The following is a 21,631-nucleotide window of genomic DNA, read 5'->3' on the forward strand; positions in this document are numbered from 1 at the left end:
TAAAGATATATATATATATACTATATCTTTAAAAATTAAATATATTTATTTATTTATTTAATTTTTAATTTTTAAAGATATAGTGGTTAATAATTATTTTAAATTAAAGATTCAATTATATTATTATTTTAAAGACTTAATTATTTCAAGATATATAATTATTTTAAAGAATTACAATTATTTCAAGATTCACAATCATTTTAAATTTAAATTAATGTTAATAAATGCCTAATTTTATAAACTTTAAAAATTGTTATTATTCAAAAGACATGACGCCTGACCTAGAGGAAAAAATGAAGAGGACATGGTTGAGATTTTCTAGGTGGGAAGACTTTGAAGTAAGTGTGGTCTGTCCAAGTTTTCAGTCTGTGTATATTAAAGGTAAATAAATGTTTTGTTTTTGTTGTATCTAATTATTATTAATGAATTTAGTAATGTGGAGTAACAACAAACATATATATTTTATTCATTAGATATACTAAATATAAAAAAAAGAGTGTTTAACACTAATTTTAAATGAATAAACCAAATCATTTTCCCAAAAAATACTTTTACATAAAGCAGTATTGGAAAAAAAGTATTTGAACACTGTTCTAAATTTACGGATTTGAGCATACTAATTTGAGTAGAAGAATCCATTAGCTTTAAGAGGTATCTTAATATCATTTTCTATGTAAATAGTGATATTTACCTGTCTTTGCTTAAACAATGGTCCAGTCAAGGAATTTAATAATGGTGTGAGAAAAAAATGATGAATCTGCTACAAAATGTAAAAAAACTAAAAAGTAGCATTTGTGGGTATTAGTATGTCTTAGGAACTGTAAATTACACTTGGCAAAAGTTTAAAGTTACAGATATAAAACCAGCAAGGCTCAATATCACCCATTGAAAAAAAATGTTTAAAAAATTACCTTCCAAACAACCAAATGCAGAATGGAAGAAAAATAAAACAAATGTTTATGATAAAACAGTAAGAAATAGGCTGAATGACATGGGATTTTCATTTGCAAAGCCAAAGCAAAACCCTTTCTGACCAATGAAGAAGAAAAAAAAAATTCATTTAAAATGAAGACAACACAAAAATTAGACTGTAGAAGACTGGAAAAAGGTTATTTTCTCAGATGAGGGTCATATATGAATTGGGTGTGGTGATGTTGGAAGAAAATTCATTTGGAAAAGTGCAGATGAGAAATTTAAGGAAGATTGCCAGAACAGGAACACTAAGTTTCCAACAAGTTTAATGATTTGGGACTGTATGTCAGCTATTGAATCTGAAAATATGTACATTCTTAAACAGGCTATAACAGCAGAAGGGTATGAGGAAATTTTAAAATCTTTTCCGATTCCAACAATTGAAGATCACTTTGGTGATGCTGATAATGTTTTTCAGCAGGATAATGCCACATGCCATCAAGCCAAACTAAATAAAGAATTTTTAAAGTCCAAGGGCCTGCAAATAGCCCAGATTTAAACCCTATTGAAAATTTATAAACAAAGTTGAAAATGCTCATTGATAAAAGACTGCCAACTAATAAAGACAAACTTAAAGAAGCCATTAAAATTAGCTGAAGTAAAATAACTTCAACAAATTAATTTTTCTGGTGCCAAGATGCATAAAAGATGTAATAAGATCAAGAGGAGGATCAACAAAATATTAACTTCCATTATTTTGCATGTAATCCTTTTATTACTATTGTTATTCAAAAACTTTTTTTCAATACTGCTTTATGTATCATACAAATTATCTTTATGGGAAAATGGTTTGGTTTATTCATTTGAAATTAAAGTGATTAACGCTTCATAACCCAATGAACAAACTAGGTATTTTTTTTTTTTTTAATTATTTTCTCATAAAGTAAGTTCAAACTACATTTCATTTTCTTACATCATGTTCAAATATATTTTGCCAGTGGTTGTAGTATTGGACTGGGAATTTTTAGTAGTAACATTCTAAAGACATCTTTTACTTATTTTTGTCGTTCAAATCATCAGTTGTTTGGTTTTTAATTTTATCAATGTACATTTTAAAAATAATGTATTTCATATTTACTAGTGTATTCAATTAAAAATCTAATGTTTTTTCTATATTAGATAATGATTTTTTTATTTTCTTATAATTAAATTATCCTCTCAGGGACAATTCCCAGGGATAATGAGAACTCATTATGGTTACATCTAAATAATTAATATTTATTTATATTTCTTTTTCTATTTCAAATTTGATACCTTCATTGAGATGGAGTGTTAGCAAAGCCTCTTCTATGTGGCTTACAGAATTGTGTTTGTTCTCAAAATCTTTTTGATCAATTTTGATTAAACTTTTTCATTTTCCATTAATAGCGATGAGGAATCCAAAATGTAATGAGGGTCCATTTAAATGTAAAAAAATAGGAGTCCATGACTTCATTTTCAATTTACAGAGGTATTAATGTCCATGCTTTCTGATGCAACTTTTTAGATTATGTAAGAAATCAAATTTTTAAAATGTAATGCATAAATAATTTAATTAAATTCTAATATATTCAAATTTAAATTCAGACTGTATAATATTACCTTAGAGTAAAATTACTGTACAATTTAACATACAATACTAAAATAAATAGGATGATAAAAAATAACTTTACAAGGCCCACAAATTAAAAACCAAAACATTGTTGTGTGTAACTACAATGCAGTAGGCCTAATTAATAATGATTCAGATTGACAACCTCAGTGGTTACAATGATGCAGTATAGGACAGTTGTGATGTTACATGTTCAAATGATGACAAGGTTAAAAAAGTTGTCTCACAAAGAAATACAAGTAATCATTCAATTTTTGCAGGTCAAAAAGATTTCATCTGCTGAAATCCATTGTCAGTTCATTAAGGTATATTTGGACATTGTCATGTCCTATCATAGCGTTGCATAATGGTGTCAGAGGTTTGCAAGTAAATAGGAAAATATGAGTGAAGAAAGATTAGACTAGATTTGATAGTCATTTCAATGGGAGTTTCATCATCATTTCCCTTAAAGCTTGGATCTGATCTCTTATAATTTCTGCATTTGAAATACATGCATAGTTATCATTTCACTACTGATGAAAAAGCAAAAGCTATCATTGCTAGGTGGCTGCAGCAACAGGAACAAAAACTTTTTGTTGATGGGATGAAGTTCTTTATACATTACAATAAATATCTGAACAAACAAACAATGATTTTGTTAAGAAACAGAATACTATTTATAGATAAATCCTGTAAGTTATGTAATAAAAAGTATTTGTCTATATTATTAGCTTTGTAAAGTTATCTTTTGACCATCCTGCATTTGTTTTATATACATATTTGTTTTATATATTATATACATATATAAAACAAAAGTGTTAGATAACATATTAACAATATGATTAATAACAATCTTCATCTATCAATGCTAATGATTAAAAATGATAGAAAAAAAAATATAAACAGAAAATACTGATAAATTTTGAAGTTATAAAATTACATAATTGTTAAAAAATTGAGATAGCTATATAATATCGCCAATTACATATATTTTAAATATTACGACAGTTTTTAGTTATTCAAATAGCAGGAATTAAATTATATATAAATCATCATATTAAGTCAAACTAAAAAACAAATTTTTTTAAATTAACAGCAATTGAAATAAAATACATAGTTAACAATAGTTAGTATAGAAATATTGTGACTGAAAAATAAGAATTATATGTAAAAAATATTCTGAATTGCAATAGTATTGCATTAGTAATCTTGTTATTTTGCTTTTTGTAAAAAAAGAAAAATCTGAGATATTCAGTAAAGCTAATGGACTAAACCTATAAACAAAATGATAAGAGTAATTTTATCTTTTTGTTTATAGGTTTGTCTATAATTTTATCTCTTTAAAAATACATTTTTTAAATGTATTTAGATTGTAAGTTGAAACTATCTTGTTATAAGGCATGAGTCATTTTCTTTTTTACACAATTCAAAGTTTCACAAGATTTTAATATTGTTTGAATCTCTGTGCTACAGTCTGTTTTGTAATACTTCTGAGGAAACAGTATGATGTATAGGTTTTGTGATTTAACTGTAATAAGCATTTGTATAGGCATATGATGTGTACTTAACAAAATAATTGCAGTGAAATGCAATGTAGTGTACAAAAATTAAATAAATTTCTTAAAATTTGTTGGTCTTTGTGTGCTATCACGATATCAGAAATTAAAGACTTGTTTATCCATGTGATTTTAATGATGTTGTTTTACTAGTCCAATGTATTCATAATAAATTTATTTTAATTATAAACATTTTTTGTCTTAAAGCATGATGAAAACTTACTTGAAAATAATAAAAAATTAATAATAATGTGCAATTATTTATTGTGACATCATCACAATGCTGGGCTGCAATTTTTAATCATATTTTTTTAATTTAGCTAATTTAAAATATATACTCTCCATCTCAAATTACTAGTGTCTTGCCCCTGTACAATATACTTTTCCTGTTAGCAAGCCCCTGTACATCATACTTTTCTGTGTATATATTGTCTACTTGGACTTTGCTTATTAATAGAACTTATTATACTGGTGAAGTTTCTGATTAGCAAAGAGAGGAAATCTTAGTTAAAATTCAAAACAAAATACAGTAGAGCGTCGATTTTCCGAAAGTCAATCATCCAAAAGAATTCCAGTCAGCAAATTTAAATTTTCGCCAGTGCTGTGGCACTTCAATCTTTGGCTATGTCTTGGGCTACTCAAATATTTTACGTTTTTGATACTAAATTAACATCTGAAGTATATTTTTTATTGTTTTTATATTTTTCAATATATTTATTTTGTTTGTACAAAATAAAAAAATAATTTTTAACGATACAATAGTCTTTGTTAGGCTTAACATCGACGAAAATTCAACGCGAAGCGACACGCAACGGAGAAAAATTTCAACATCGGATACGTTAAACTATTTTTTCGTACATAAATCGGTTATCCGAAATATCAGTTATACGAACAACCCCAGTCCCCAATTGATTCGGAAAATCAACGCTCTACTGTATCTTTATTTTCACCTGTACACTCTGTGTGTTTCAGATCCGAAGGCTCCTCTTAAGCAAAATTACATTATTTACTTTATTGTTCAATATTAAAACAATAATACCAACAAAGTATCCAAAAAACAGAGTGTAACATGCCTATCTTAACATTCTTTAAATAATGCAGATCTTGGTTAGTTATTTTTTTGGTTTGATGTTTTTTCATATTCTTACTTCCTTTTTCTATTATCTTTACCACTGTTACTTCTGCTTTAAGTACTTTTCTATCCATTACACCCTCTGTAAATGATACTATTCCATGAACTCAAAGGATGCCATTAAGGTCTCTTTATACATGGAGATATTGTTATGAAAAAAACGGGCAACACTAGCATTTAGCATCTTTGCTATACCATTGTTTATATCTTATTAATTATTGTTTATGGTGTAGAGATATTTCTTTCTATCTCTGTGGTATCATGCACAGTTACAAGTTATCTACATGTGTTTAAATTGTTCCATAGTTTTAAATAATTTCTAAACTTGTTGTTCCATGCATTCCACGTTCAAATCTTACTGGTTAATAAACCTGATGAAGACCTGTGGTTTACGGTTGAAAACGTTAGTTTTCAATAAATGTTTGTTGTTACTGGTCTAAAAAGGTTATTGAGGTGCATTAAGTTTCACCACTTCTCAAAATAGTGATGGCCAAATGGATGAGGCTAGTTACTGGTGCTACTTGATGTGAATTTGAGCCTTTATGATTTTAGTATTTTTTTAATGTGTAACATAATTATTTTATTATTTTACTTTATCATTAGCATTATTATTGCTATTATTATTCCTCACATTTAAAACTCATAAAACAAGTTTTAAACCTGATGTCATTTCCTAAAAAAAACACTAAATTTGCAAACATTTGAACCTTTTTGCAAATTTATTATTTTTATTTTTATTTTGTTTTGAACACTATATATGATTAACAAAAATAAAGTGTTATATCACTGTCATAATACAAAACTGTAAGGATCATTACAAAATTTTTTAAGAATCCACTTTTTACCTGTTGCAAATCTATGAGCAAATTTCATTATTATTATTAACTAAAAATTTATTTTTAATTCAATTAAGTTATTTTCTGTTATTTTTTAAAATTTCCTTTTTACTAAAAATCTTCTATTAAAAAAATTTCATATAAATCTATATAATTGAGTCATGTTGATAAGTTAAAGGCTATGTTAGCCATCTGTAAAAATCACTGGGAAATGTTTTGTCTACATTCCCTTTAAAACACCACAGGCAAAAAAAAAAAAAAACATTTCCTTTAGATACCTGAGGAATATGGATCTCCTGGAACTTAGTTATTGTGAAGATAAAAGAATACTGGATTCGTAGTAATTACTCTATAGACATGTTTTTGTATGTCAACCAATTTTTGTTTAATCAAAGTATCTGTTAGTGTGTTTTTGCGACCTCTTATTTTCAGATTTTGTCAACTTTAACAGAAACAACTCATTAAGTTGTTTAGCTGTGGTCCCAAACATTGGCCCCTGTATTATTGGATCTGCAGGAGCAATTGTTATGTAAAATAAAAATAATTGCATTTTATTTTCTGTAATAACAATTTACAAATTTTTTCTTTGCTTTACCATAATTTCTGGGTCAGATGATGTGAAAAGGTGACAAGATAATATATCAATTGGAATCATTATATAAATGATAATCATCATCCTTTAAGTGAAGATATAAAAATAAGCCTACTCAATGGATGTATTGGATTTAGTGTTCTATTTGGGTGAAAGGGTGTTTTAGAGAAGATGTTTATTATATAAAAGACTTTCAAAACTTAGAAACAAAAAAAAATTTCAAAAAAGAAATGGTAGTCTATAATTAAAAGTTGATGCAATTAGATTTTTAGCGCACTTATTTTTTTCATTATATGCTTATTAGAATCTTAAAAAACATATCGTATTTACTTGCATATAGGATGAGATGTGATTTTAAAGATCAAAATAAAGAAAATTACATTTATTTATACAATTCTAAATTTATTTCATTTAATCACAAATAAAATATTATCAAATGCATATAAATGTACACAATTACTGGCATTTTAAACTTTAAGGAAAAATCTTGTAAAATTGACAACATAATTTGTTCATATAAAGCTGGACAATCAGAAACATTTTTTTGCCAATTCTTAACAGTCAAATCAACACTAATGAGTTTCTCCAAATCCCGATTTCCAAATAATCATCTGTTTTCATGATAATGGATTAAAACTTATATTGAGCTCCAGTGTGATTTTGGAATATCAATTTGGAATTCAATTCAAAATCTTAGCTTTTCCTATTGCTATTCATCTTTACTCCTGACAATACACAAGAATGATTCAAACAACCCAAATAAAAAGTTTTGTTTTTAGACACCAGAAAGTGAGCATCCGGTAAAAAATGCAAATACACGGTTCACAAAGATTTCTCAGTACACGTTGACACAAAGCCTGAGATACTGATGCCATTTCTGCTATGATATTCTGCTTTAATTGAGTTAATGTCCTCGGCTTATTTTCATACACCCTGTCTTTAAGAAATCCCCATAAGAAATAGTCCAAACCCCTTTGCTCAAGATTAGAAGAGTGCCTGGAGCATAACTGATGCCATTTAGATAACATAATTTTTAGTAAATAATTTTCCAATAATCGTAGATTGAAAATAAAAATAAAACATTTTTTGAACATTTTTTATTTTTAATTTATTTTACTTTTAAATTGCACTCACCCTTTCTGGACACCCTGTGTATAGACACTATTGTATGAAATTTACATAAAAACAGAAAAATAACATATTCTATAAAATTTAAAAAAGAAATATTAAAATATTTATATGGAAATGTATATAGTTTTGATTATATTTTTCATTAGAACTATCATATATATAAACTATTAGAGCTCTATTTTAATTGGAACATTCAATCTAGACCTTTAATAAATTATGTAGTTTTCATTCTACTTCTGCATGTTTACTAGAAAGAATTGAGTTAATTCTAGTTGATTGGAGAGAACATCAAAACATACCAGAATTTGTCAGAAAGTGTTTTTTAGTGCAGATAAAAAAATAGATTGAAGAAATACATAATTTGTAAATAGAATTTTTCAATTATAATGAAGGATGTTATAATAATAAGTGGAAAAATTAAAATATTTTCTTAATGTACTAGTAACCTAATTAAGTTAAATGACTAAATTTGCAGAAAATATTGCTCGTATTTAACATTAATAGTTATATTTCAAAGAAGTTTTAAATATTAAGTAAAAAAACAAAAAAAAATTGATTTTTTTTTCCAATTGTAAATTAATTCCACTGCCCACAGTTCATTCCTATTTCAAAAATATATAATTCATCATTAATATAAAATCTATTTTAATAGAAGTATTTAGTGATCGAATTTACTCAATAAAGAAATTTTTCAGGTTGTTATTGATCAGCGTGATCTATTATTTTTATCCTATACATGCATTCATTCTATTTATATAGACAAACATCAGATTAATTTATGATTTCTATACTTAGAAACTAACATTATTTATACACACTGTATAATAACAACATATAATTACCTAGTTAATTGCTATATTTTTTGGTATTTCAAACTTTACCAATTATTTCTTAAGTCTTTCGGCTTCAACTTTAATTCGAGAGTTCTACCTACCAGACTTTCGTCACCTATCGATAGTCAATATTTCATATATACAGCAAAAAAATTATAGCTTTAAAACCTTCGAGACAGTTAGGCAACCAATATAGCTTACGACAACCAATGATCAATACACAAAACGTCTTAAGCGCCATCTGAAATTATTGATCATTATAAAATTCAATATAATTATCCGTAAAAAATTTTTTTTCTATTTTAAATAAATAAATTTTAATAGGTAGATTTAACGTTTAATTTTTATGTATATATTTAACTAAAATTAATTCGTATTAGGAATCTCCGATTGAGGAATTAGGGGAGAAATCCAATTGGATAGCAATATTGCCCAAAATGGGGGATGTGAAAGGCCTTCAGGAGGTTTCGCTGTACGTGGCAATTTTTGATTATACAGGGAAGACCGTTTTAATCAATCCAATGGAATAACTTGAAAAATATGCATTCTACAAAAAACATCGTTCAAACAAAAATGTTAGACTGCAAGGATACCACAAGATGGGGCTGTCGGTTTCTTTATACTAGAGTACCATACTTCATACATGACACTACAATCGGTGAAAACGGAGTTGACTAGTGGCGTGCCATGAAATTTGATACAGTAGAACCTCGAAAACTCGGCTCTCGATAACACGGCACTCCGGATAACTCGGCCATACTCTGGCAGGGCAAAAAAATCCTTAGTTAATTAATTTTCATTATAGACAGCTTTATAAAAGTATAAAAGCTCTCATAAAGTACTTTTCTGAGGTCTGTCTTATCAGGTAAATTACTGTACACAGTGTATTCATTAATTTTCATTTTCATGTAGTAAAGGCTCTATGCCTTCATAAAGGACGTACTTTTCCTTTGTTTAAGGGTATTTGGGCAGTTTATTCTCTGTTATATTTTCAAGTAAACAATACATGCAAATACAGTACAGTATTTTCTGAGGAAACACTCGTACTTATTTTTTTAAGTAATAAGTACAGTATTTTCTGAGGAAACACTCGTACTTATTTTTTTAACCCCATTCCCGATAACCCGGCATTTTCACAAACTCGGCCACCCTTCGGTCCACATTAGGCCGAGTTTTCGAGGTTCTACTGTAGTAGGCAAACTGTGTTTCTGTAAGAAACCGACTTCCAGGGGCAATCAGTTAATTGCACGTCAGTGATAGTAAAAAACTTGTCGCGCGTAACCGTGGGTTAATCCCTCCATAGGTCGCGTTAAAAAAACGAACGAGGATACTAGACATTCTCCGGAAAAAAATTGTCTGAATTCAACACTGTACTGTACAGTACATGCGACTCGTAATTAAAATTTGCCTGGCACCACGAAGTTATAACGCGTTACTAACGAGATCCTCTATTCTTTTGTGTCGGTTTATCGAGATCGTTACTCTCGATACTCTTTTCGACTTGAAATGAGACTCCAATGAGTCGTCGCATTGAGGTAAAACGGTTGTATCTAGCCGTCTTTTATCAATGAATGTAGTTTATACATTCAGTTGGCAATCACTCGGTACATGCGGGAACAAGTAAAATAAGAGTTATTATTTTTGCCTTTTATTTTTAAGTTATTTTTAAATAATAAAAACAACTTGTTATTATTATTTACAAATTACTATTTTTCCCGTCACTACTACGGATTTTAACTATTATGGCAACCTGAATAGAATTATATCGTCAGAGGGCTCTTCAGTCGAATTTTGATAAACGCTTTCTCATTCTGCAAGTTTGTTGATTCTTCGCTAAAAGGTAAAAATGTTAATGATTAATGATCGATAAAATTATTTTTTATTAAATTGGATACGAAAAAATAATTACAAGAGTTTAAAATTTAAGTTTATGGTTAGTTTCGTTGATTATTTTCAATTACATCAAAATTTATTGTGTCGGTATTCATCGAAAAGTGTCGAATAATTTGTAAATTTAATTAATAATTACATTTTGTTAGTTTCGGGAATCAACGAAACTACAAGAATTTTAGTTTTATTATTCGAATTTAACCTTAAAAATGCACAGCAATGACTTTAAATAATTCAATAATCTTTTTAGTAAGATGAAATTTAAGGAAACGTAAGCAACACGTTTGACCAACATCATTTCTGCTTTAATATTCATTACAGAATTATTTGTTTTCCTTATTACTAAAGTATGTATGAAACCTGAAGATATACTTCAGGATACACGCACGCGTTTTTCTCTATTGATAACATCATTGTAGAATAACCGCTCGTTGCAGAATTTGGCAGTGCAACGGCAGTGCCAAAGCAGAAGCTGCACTCGTCTGAGTAGTAACTTTACAATGACTGCGTTCAACAGAATCTAAGGTTTCGGAACTGTTGGGTATTTTTCTGCCAAACGCCCTCTACAGTAGCACTCTTTTGGAACACATTTGGTAGCATCTTTTGTTTATGCTACCTATTGCTACCTGAAACTGACTGATGAGGCTTTTTGTTCCAATGCAATATCACTCGTCATTTGGCAGATCTGGGTTGTGCTATGTAACGGCTACCGATTTGCTCTGTTACAATTGTTGAGTCTGCTGAATGCAGCTAATGCCAAATGCTAAAGCAGTGATGGAATGATGTGGCATCTGTATGGTTGGCTGTAATCTCCCTGTTTGATGAGTTATTTAATGTTAATAAATGTAAACGTACTCTTTTGTTGGTGTTCCTTGACGAAATATAACAACATTTAACTAGAATACAAAAGTATTTTAAAACTAGATTAAGCTCGACAAGAGTAGTCATTGAACGAGCATTTAAAATTCTTATGTATTTACTTCTTATTATTTAACAGATTGAAAAGTAACATTATAATCGAGAATTATCAATCTTCACGAGTCCATCTGTGAGCACAGCTATCTTGATAAAGAGAAAAAAAGCAACTTTTGAGGCTGCTGTAAATTATACTTTTAAACTTGATGTTTGCTTTACATGCAGTGCAATGTTGTGATCTTATTAGTAATGATTTTGCTTCAAGCTTCCTTCAGCTGCTGCAGCTCTGCTGAATTTAGCAATGACCTGTAATTGTTATATGTAGATGGCAATGTTTTGGGTTTCTAGACTGATATTATACATTGAAAAGTTTAGAAGAATTAAAGATTTGCAGTATTTAGGAGATGACAATGCTTAAAATCAAATAAAGAATATCAGATACATAATGCATTCCTAAAAATATGTACAGTACATTGCTGAATGCCCAAAATCAAATTTATTTTTTTATCATGTTTATACCTCTGCTTGTTTTAGAGTTTTAAGTTAAATACTTCTGGGCTTTTCAGTTCATCTTTGGGAAGAGAACTACTTGTATGTGAATGTCCAAAAGTTGACCATTAGTGTTGTTTGTTACAAAAGTTCATTCCCAGAAAGTTAAGGAGAAAAGCTTTTAAATCACTTATTGAAGTAAGAAAGTTTTGCCTTTTACTGTAAATATGTTCTGATTAATGAAATAATTATGTGAAACATTAAAATCTGGATTAAATAGATAAAACAAAGTTCATTTTTACTTAACCAATTTTGCTCTAGAGGTAAACATTGAGGTAAACGTTGAGAGGTAAGAGTTGTGGGTTTGAGTCCCGCTCCGGGCCGATTTTTTCTCCCAGCGGTTCTAAATTATTTAAATTAATTAATTTATTCATTTTTACCAGTGATTTTAATTATACTGAAACCAAAACTAGTAAAAAGCTTTACTGCACAATGGCTTCCATAGTAATGTGTTGTTCAACAATCTGCTATTTTTCAACTTTTATTTCAAAGAAACAATAACAGAATTTTATTTAAAAATAAAAATAATAGTTAGACAAAGTATGTAACGTATGCATTACTGTATATGTAACAACGGGAGAACAGTTGCAAATTGTAGAAAGAGACCTGATAACACATCAGACTTCTATCTGTCAATTTCATAAACCTGGGTTAATTTCTTGGTTGGAAAGATTGGAGTTTTTTATTTTTAGCCTATTTGCAATTTTTTAACAAAATACTATTCATCTTGGTGTTAGATTATAAACAGGTAAAGCTATTCACATGAATGGGCAATACACAAGGAGAAAATAATATTGGACTTCACGCCGTATATTGGATAAGTAAAGTTGAGAAAATTATCATCAGGCGTTAACAACCTACAGCTATCGCTATAAACAACTAGCGCTTTCAACGAAACTATTTTTGTCTTCTTCAGGTTGAAAGAACAGTTAATAACCTTCAAATTCAAATAACAGCAACGGCAAACCAGCAATGGAATATAATCATAATAGAACAAAGAGAGAATTTGAAAGACGCGCGCTCGATGCCGACGCGCATGAGCAATAGAATATTTTGCGAGAATGCGGAGCTAGCGACGTTGTTTTAACCTGTTGTATAAGTTGACCCACAATGAAGGCACATCCAGCGTGTTGCATGGATTTAGCACGCTGGTAAATAGCGCCTTCCATATATACAAGAGGTTCCTGCTATCACACTGTTTGAGTATCCCCACTTGGTCCCACATTGGAGTGTATTGGTGTTGCAACACCAATCTTGCCAACTTGGTGTCGCACCTACCCGTACTAATAGACTGTTTATGTTCGGAGATGCGGCAAGACAACATTCTGGATGTCGCTCCAATGTACTGGGTATGAGTACCAGATGTTGTACTTTCCAATGGGATGGAATACACTCCAGACCCAGTACATTGGAGCGACATCCAGAATGTTGTCTTGCCGCATCTCCGAACATAAACAGTCTATTAGTACGGGTAGATGCGACACCAAGTTGGCAAGATTGGTGTTGCAACACCAATACACTCTGATGTGGGACCAAGTGGGGATACTCAAACAGTGTGATAGCAGGAACCTCTTGTATATATGGAAGGCGCTATTTACCAGCGTGCTAAATCCATGCAACACGCTGGATGTGCCTTCATTGTGGGTCAACTTATACAACAGGTTAAAACAACGTCGCTAGCTCCGCATTCTCGCAAAATATTCTATTGCTCATGCGCGTCGGCATCGAGCGCGCGTCTTTCAAATTCTCTCTTTGTTCTATTATGATTATATTCCATTGCTGGTTTGCCGTTGCTGTTATTTGAATTTGAAGGTTATTAACTGTTCTTTCAACCTGAAGAAGACAAAAATAGTTTCGTTGAAAGCGCTAGTTGTTTGTAGCGATAGCTGTAGGTTGTTAACGCATAGATGATAATTTTCTCAACTTTACTTACACAAGGAGAAAATTTACAAGTACACTCATAATTATTAAGTAGTTTGAAAGGCTTAAGGCCGACATATATTGTCATACTTATGAAAATAAAGTAACATAGAACAAAAGATAAAATTCAACCTTTTTTTTTTTTTGACTAGACACAAAATATTAAATTTATAAGGAATTCCTTTACATATGTTCGAGGTATTCTGAAATAAAAGTATGTATCAGATGTTCATAGTTAAGTAGTCCTATTCTTGACTGTCACTATAAATCGGGTGTCCAACCCATGGGCCGCATGCGGCCCAAGGCAAATTCCAATGCGGCCCAATAAACGTGTAAACAAAACCGACAAATTGTTTTATTTCTTTTATTTATTTATTTCAACAGCATAAACTCAAAAAAGAAGTTTCACAAAGCCGTAAACTTTTATACATATTTTATTTTTGAGTGAAAAGGAAATATTTTCAAATACTTGGAGATGTGTGAATAACGAAGGAATACTAAATAAAGCTGAAATTGTGACTCAAAGTATTATAGACCCAAATTTGAGAAAAGGAGAGAAACGTCAAAAAATAAAAAGTAGTGAGAAAGGTTAAATAGACCTTCTGTTATGCAAATATTGACCCTTAATTTTCCAACCTTCCTCACTACTATTTATCTTTATCTCCTTTTCTCAAATTTGGGTCTATAATCCTTTGAGTTCCAACTCCAGCATTATTTAGTATTCCTTCCAGCATTGCAAGATTTGGCTACCCTTTTTTTAGTTTGGCGTAAAAATTATAATTTGGTGTATTGGCTACTTTCTGGATTACATATTATTCATAAATATATTAGTCGAATAAAAATGCACTTTAAAATGGTGTTTTGTCGTTTTTTTATTAATTAGAGATCCAAATAAAACAAATATTTGTGTTTTTCAAATAAATTTTTGTTTGTCTCCTTTATAATAAATGAATTTATCTATTTCTAAGTAAAAATTGAAAGTGTCTGTAGAAGTAATTTTTTAAAATATCCTTTTTCGTGATAAAGTTTTATTACTTATTACTATAATCTAGATATGTTAATCTTTAAATATACTTGTATATTTAAGGATTGGGTCACAAATATATTATATATACTTGTGGCCCAAAACTCCCATGACTTCTTCCAATGTGGCCCAGAGGAACAAAAAGGTTGGACACTCCTGCTATAAATGCTGTCAGATTTGTATTTATAACTACCACTTCCTCAGCTTTTGTTATGGAATAATTTAAAATTCCAAATTTTGTAGTTTCTATGGTACACATTAAAATAGAGAAATAAATATTCTACTGTTTTACTGATTAGTATAGAAATATGGCACAAAATTTCACTAATAATGGCAGCACTTACATTTGTAGATGACATTTCCTAATTTTGAAACAAGAAAAAATGGACATCTCATTTTTAGTAAACAAAATAACATTTTAAATACAAGCTTAGGACCATAATGAAGATCATAAATAAAGTACCAGTTGTACTTTTAAAGAATGTGCAGCAGATTTTCAAATTCTGCTGTACAATGTAGGGAAAAATTTACAATTAGCACAGTCAATGCTATGAAACTTATGTATATAGTGATTTGAACTATAGCAGGAATGCCAAGTTTTTCATGAATGAAAAATTTTGATGTAAAAACAAATATGAAAAGTTATCTGGTTGGATAGTGATTTCTAACAAAACTAGATGAACCAATATTATTATTGTCTTAAACGTCAATAAATAGAAATGAAGTTATAACATGAATTAATATAGCAGAAATTTGTTAGTCATTCAATAATCAGAGTTTGTGGTAATTCAGTACCCTTTGAAAAGTAGCTGATGATGTGAAATTGCCCAGTTTCTCAGAGGGTGTATTTTTATTGTGAATTATATACTGTGTATATAATTCACAATAAGCAGACTTTCATATGATACTTTAATAATACAATAATACTAATAATACTTTCCAGACACACACACACACACATATATATATATATAACAAGCATGAAGGCATATAGGCACTATATGCCTTCATGCTTGACTGTATTGCTGCATGTATCCAGCCAAAAGGAAGTTGTACAAGATAATATAGGATTAGTTTAAATTGTACTCTTCTACAGGAAATTGTTTCTTTGCTAAGATATTGTAATGACTTATTACCACCATTATATTTGTCCTAATAAAGATTTATTTGATTCCAATATGCCTTCTTGGTCCTTAACTGTTTTCTGTTAATGTGAGTGTACTTTGTACATTGTCTAGAGAAGAAATCAGTAATGGAAAAAACTAATAGTGATTCTTTATTGCTTTTGTTGTATCTTATATAAATGTATTATAGCATCTTGTGTGTTTAACATAAAAATATAACTTTTAATATTTAAAATACAATGTAAAATATATTTTTAATGCTATTTTTATAAGTAACATGCACATAAATTAATGTTTGTAAGAAATTTTTTTTATTTTATTTTAGAAAATGTTTCTAACAAGATCAGAATATGATCGTGGTGTTAACACTTTTTCACCAGAAGGAAGATTGTTTCAAGTTGAATATGCTATTGAAGCAATTAAGGTAGAATTAATTTATTATTTATTAATTGTAATAAAAAGTAAGTTATTAACCTTTTAGCAGTGGGATAGTCAAGTATGGTGTTACCCCAAAGTAGTGGAGAATAAACGTGACAAATTTTTAATGCATTTTGTAAACAGTTATGTCTAGTAAAGAAAAGTCTTTTTTATTGTTACATAATTCATTTTTTATGTGAATTTTTTTTTCAGTAGTTTTTGGCTAGTTTTTGTTGATACCCCAAAAGAATTTAACGGATATATTTGTCCCTCACTTTTGAGTGGTTAAGACTGAATATTAATTAATGCTTAATTATTACATAAATATTAAATTTATAACTATACTAATTTAAAAAAATTATAAAGTAATGTAATATTTATAAAGAGAATAGTCATATGATTGTGTTGATAGTTCTGAATAATAATATATAGTATATAATAATAATATACTTATTACAATATATAACAATGTACTGTAACTGAATTCATCTTTGCATATAAATAACAAATTATGTCAACAGCATAATGGAAAACTTTCAAAAAATATATATATTCAAATTAATCGATATGCACAGAAATTCATTACTAAACCGCAACAGAAAGATATTTTTTATGCATCTCTAAATAAATTAAGTATAGTTTGTCTACACAAAATACATGGAACTTTTAAAAGTTTTTATCACTTTGAGCAGCTCCAAATCTATATTGGCGTCTGTTGTATCACCATAGGAACTACTGTTTGAACTGTTGACATCCATCTTGCTGATCAGGTGCTGTTTGGTACAGGCAGCTGCTAGTTGTGCATACTGCATGGGGCTGGGTATGGAGATGTTGCAAGTGCATTGAACATAGATGTGGCACAGGTAGTATGACAGTTTCTGCAATTTGTGTAAAGAGAAATCATTGTCATCCCAGAGTACTGTGTAGTGAGTAGAATGACTAGTGTCTTGAATGCCATAATGACTGCACAAGAAAAAGTCAGAATCAGTTGGATGGATTATGCTGGTATCTATGATGGTTGCCAGGAGGAACATTACCTGCTTTTCCAACTCTTCCATTGCAATTCATTGGCATCATACTTGTGTGATGCCTTTATCCTACCACAGTGTAAGTTATTCCTGGCTGATAATCTTCTTCTAATTCCCTACATGACACTCTTATCTGTGATATTTCTTTGTTTTGGATTTGACTAAATTCACCCTAACTTACTCCATTATGATAAAAGATGATCTTGATGGATTTTTGTCTTGTGTTTCTGTAAAACTCTCTTAATATTTCTTTTATCATTTCTTTCAGCTATTCTATTATCTCTATATATCTTTTCTTTGGTGGGCTGCTGAATTCTCACTGCTGCAGCATAATGAGAAAGATGAGAATCAAGACTTCCCACTACAGCTGCTATAGTGTGAGAAGTCTTATCTCTGGATGATGGATGTGTGACATCTATACCAAAAGAATTACTGGTTTTTGGAATATTTTAGGTTTTTTGTGTGAACTGAGTCCACAGTTTATGCCACCCATGTTTGCATTTATTTTTTGTAAAATACAGGTAGCCTTCGGTTTACGCCGATTCACAATAATGCCGCTGCACAATTCGCGATTTTGCTGTGTAATTCCCTGATTTTTCCTATGCCAGACTGATTTTCGTTTCAGTGTTGATGTATTTACCAAGCCGCGACATTGTACATTCGTTAAAACAAAGATTTTTATTGAATATATTTATTTTTTCTGTTTAATATTATTGGGTATGTATACATTTGCATTAAATTAATATTAAAATAGTAAACGTTTAGGTACCCACAAGTCAAGTTATCAAACTTAATAGTCCAATAAATGGCGTCCGAATCCATAGCACCATTGAATTTATCCCATATCAGTTCGTTCGGGAAAACACCCTACGACGCAGTAGCACTTTTGCCGATCACAAACTATCGTTAGTGAGACAAATCTACTTCTCGTTGGCCAGACGATATCTATCTCTCCTTAATTTTCCCGCTCAAACTGACCTTACATATGCGCTACGGCGACCGGTGGTCGACCAATCAGTGTCTCCGCTCGTCCGTAGCTCTACGTCAGGTTAACGTATCCTTTCAACTATGGAAAGTTTGACGGATGAACTTTGTGAGTTAGACAATGATTGGGAGCGAAGTGCAAATGTAAAAAGGAGCATCATCGCATCCATTCGACCATATTCCGAAATTCTCAATGAAAGAAAACAAAAATGTAAACAATTAAAGATGGATACTTTTTCCGAAAAATGTAAGAGATCCGAAACTAAAATTTTTAATAAAAACATTTAACTTTATTTTATGATAAAATACATTTTAAAAATTAAATTTATTTGTACTTTGTATTATATTGTATTAATAAACAAAATTATTTGCGTATTTTTCACTTATGTGGAACCTAACTCTATACCTCAGTATAAATATGGGTTCGTTTTACGCCGATTCGATTTGCGCCGGCTTTTGTAGGAACAGAACTGCGGCGTAAACCGAGGACTACCTGTATTAGAAATTGTTGTATCTTTGCATTTTTTTACAGTAGGTTCTCTAACACACACTGAGTCTAATCCTATTTCTGTTTCGGCAACATTTTTTATGTCAGAATATATAGTTGAGTTCTTATTAGGCAAAACAATAATTACTTAATCTAATTTTCAGACTTCTGCATACTTTCTTAATTTATTGATGATAGTGTCAACTAAGACAATACCTGTGATCTTTGGATCTTCTATTTCTATATCCATACTTACTCCTATTTTGTGCAATATTTTTTAAAAATTTTGTAAGTTTTTCTCATTACAGGAATTGAGGTAAACTACTCAACAAGATGCAATTTTGTATTTTTATGCTGTTGTAAAATTGCACATTTTTCATGTCCCAAATGCCATCTTTGGGAGTTTTGGTTTCATTGTTTTTATAACTATCACCTTTTCAAATTACTGGAGCAATCAAATAAAAATTTTAAATACAAGTAACAGAATTTTAATGAAAATATGAATGTTTTTGGTCTTCACCAAGTCCTGCCTTGGGTTTTTTAAGGAAACAGAATTCCAAAATGGAATGTTAGAATGATAATATTCCTGAGGCATGTTTTGGTGAAGGACAAAAACATTTGTAATTTTCATTAAAATTCTGTTACTGGTATTTAAAGGTTTTGTTTTTATTTCATTGTTTTTATACGTCACTTGGGGCGGATCCAACACTTGCTGGTAAATCAGCACATGTTGTATTCATTTGTAAGCCAAATTCCTGTATAAATTTTGTTATATTTAATGGTATTTTCTGCTGCTTGTTCTATTTCTTTGAATCTTTGAGCTGGAGGCTGGCATGTTTAAAATATCATGTTTTTAGTCTGTTGTTCATTATGTTGCTTTTTACATGGTTGACCTTCCACAATTTCACAAACTTCTAGAGGTAAATATTTTGTTTTCTCTTCGGATCCCACATGAAGTGTAGGAAGATGTTTATACTGTAATTCTAATCCATACTGCTCCCTAAAATAATCTACCTTCGTGTTATTAATTTAGTCATTTCTGTTTATTTCAAACACTAATGGTTGTTGTTGATGGTTTTTTTTTATCAACCCAATCACATTATATTTTCTTGGAATATTTTGATGAGTTACTCTTACTTTCAAACCTTTCAGTTCTTTTTCCACAGACTTGATAATATACTGGTTAAATGTGTTTGCAGTATTCTTTTTTAATGTTTGGCTAATAAAATCTAAAACTTTTTGTCTTTCATGAAAGACATAAATGGTTCTGTCATGTTAACCATTGTGAGAAATCGGACTTCAACGTCATGTTAACCATTGTGAGAAATCGGACTTCAACGTAAACAATTTAACGTCATAACATCAACTTTTACACTTGGGAGTAAATCATTTGTTAAGTTCTCAGCAGTGACAGTGACGCTTTCTCATAACCTCTTGACCTACTATCTCAGTTTCTCCAAGTCAATATAGCCAGAACTGCAAGTTTAAGCAGTTGCCGCCAGTCCCTCAACAGGATATCATCTTTTATCTAGTGCCTAATTTAGTGCTAACGGATATACTTAGTTCTTGCGGATACTTCAGTTCTACAGATACTTCCTTGTCTATGGATACACATTTTGAAGACAAATTCTATCTCGGGACTAAGATACATTGCTACACGATCAAGAACACCTCCAAGAACGAGCATCAGACTATTTTTGAACATCTTCAGCCCAAGGTATTTATTGCCATGTGAATCTCTTGTAAACTTTCTCTCTCTTGCAACCATTTTTGTTTAAAGATCCCTTGAAGTTAAGGCCTAACGAACTGTAACAGAATTGTAAATTGTATTGTAATTAAATCGTTATTAGTTGTTAACTTGGTACCTAAATGATTCACTTTGGGTACACTGTCTCAACCCATCTCCATCCTGGATCCAATTGCCCATGCACGCAGCCACTCGTATGACTGAATCACCAGGCCATCTCAGCTTTTGTGTCAACCGGGACATGATGGTATTAGTCCTGATGAGGCACTAAAGAGGTGCCAACCCTCCGGTCACACCATCATCTTCCCTGCAGTAGATCTTACACTCTGGTAGTAGCCAAACCATATTGCTCTCTCTCCTCCCAGTGGATGCAGGTCATCTGGATTCGGCAGGTAGAATAATGATTTTCCAACTGGCATTAATTTTAAATTTAATCCTGTTCTCATTATGATGTCTAATGCCATAACTGTTCTAAAAGAGACTTCTACAGGTTTGCCTTTAAAAAAATCTATGCAAAGTATCCAAATTTATGACATGCTCTTCTTTTATTGGTGTTATAACAACTTTAAATTGTTTAGAGTTATACTTATTTAGAATTCTTGGTCATTTATTAATTAAATGACCAAGAATTTGCATTTGTTGATATATTTTAATTGAATTTTAAAATATTTTATAAAAACAAAACACTATAATTCAGGTATTGAAAATGAATGTTTTGTACACTAGACCCCCCTATAACGCTTAGATACGTTCCACGCTAACCGAAAATTACGTTGTAGGAACGATTAAATACATGAGCCAATCGCAGCCCGATAGGTGGGAACTTTACGGACTAAGGCTGTTCGAAAGGTTTTCTTCTATAAAATTAACCGATTCTAGACTAATTCGACTCAACATTTCCAAAACACGTATAATTTTTTGGGA

General features: G+C 30.2%; 2 protein-coding genes across 2 annotated transcripts in view; one reads left to right on the top strand and one right to left on the bottom strand.

Annotated features, from left to right (window-relative positions):
- The window catches only part of LOC111617997 (synaptoporin-like), a 66,504-nt gene extending 57,661 nt beyond the window's left edge, over positions 1–8,843 (bottom strand). The window contains exon 1 of the mRNA XM_023359406.1: positions 8,632–8,843. The gene's annotated coding sequence lies outside the window, so the exon portion shown is untranslated. The remainder of the gene's footprint in view (positions 1–8,631) is intronic.
- A 1,474-nt stretch (positions 8,844–10,317) lies between these two features.
- LOC111617998 (proteasome subunit alpha type-5-like) overlaps positions 10,318–21,631 on the top strand; it is a 22,910-nt gene continuing 11,596 nt past the window's right edge. Inside the window, exons 1-2 of the mRNA XM_023359408.1 lie at positions 10,318–10,462; positions 16,370–16,468. Of these exons, the coding sequence (XP_023215176.1) occupies positions 16,373–16,468 (96 nt within the window). The 5' untranslated portion in view covers positions 10,318–10,462; positions 16,370–16,372. The remainder of the gene's footprint in view (positions 10,463–16,369; positions 16,469–21,631) is intronic.

Source organism: Centruroides sculpturatus, unplaced genomic scaffold, assembly GCF_000671375.1.
Source record: "Centruroides sculpturatus isolate CEXI.00-Female unplaced genomic scaffold, Cexi_2.0 scaffold36, whole genome shotgun sequence".
Classification (NCBI taxonomy): Eukaryota; Metazoa; Arthropoda; class Arachnida; order Scorpiones; family Buthidae; genus Centruroides; species Centruroides sculpturatus.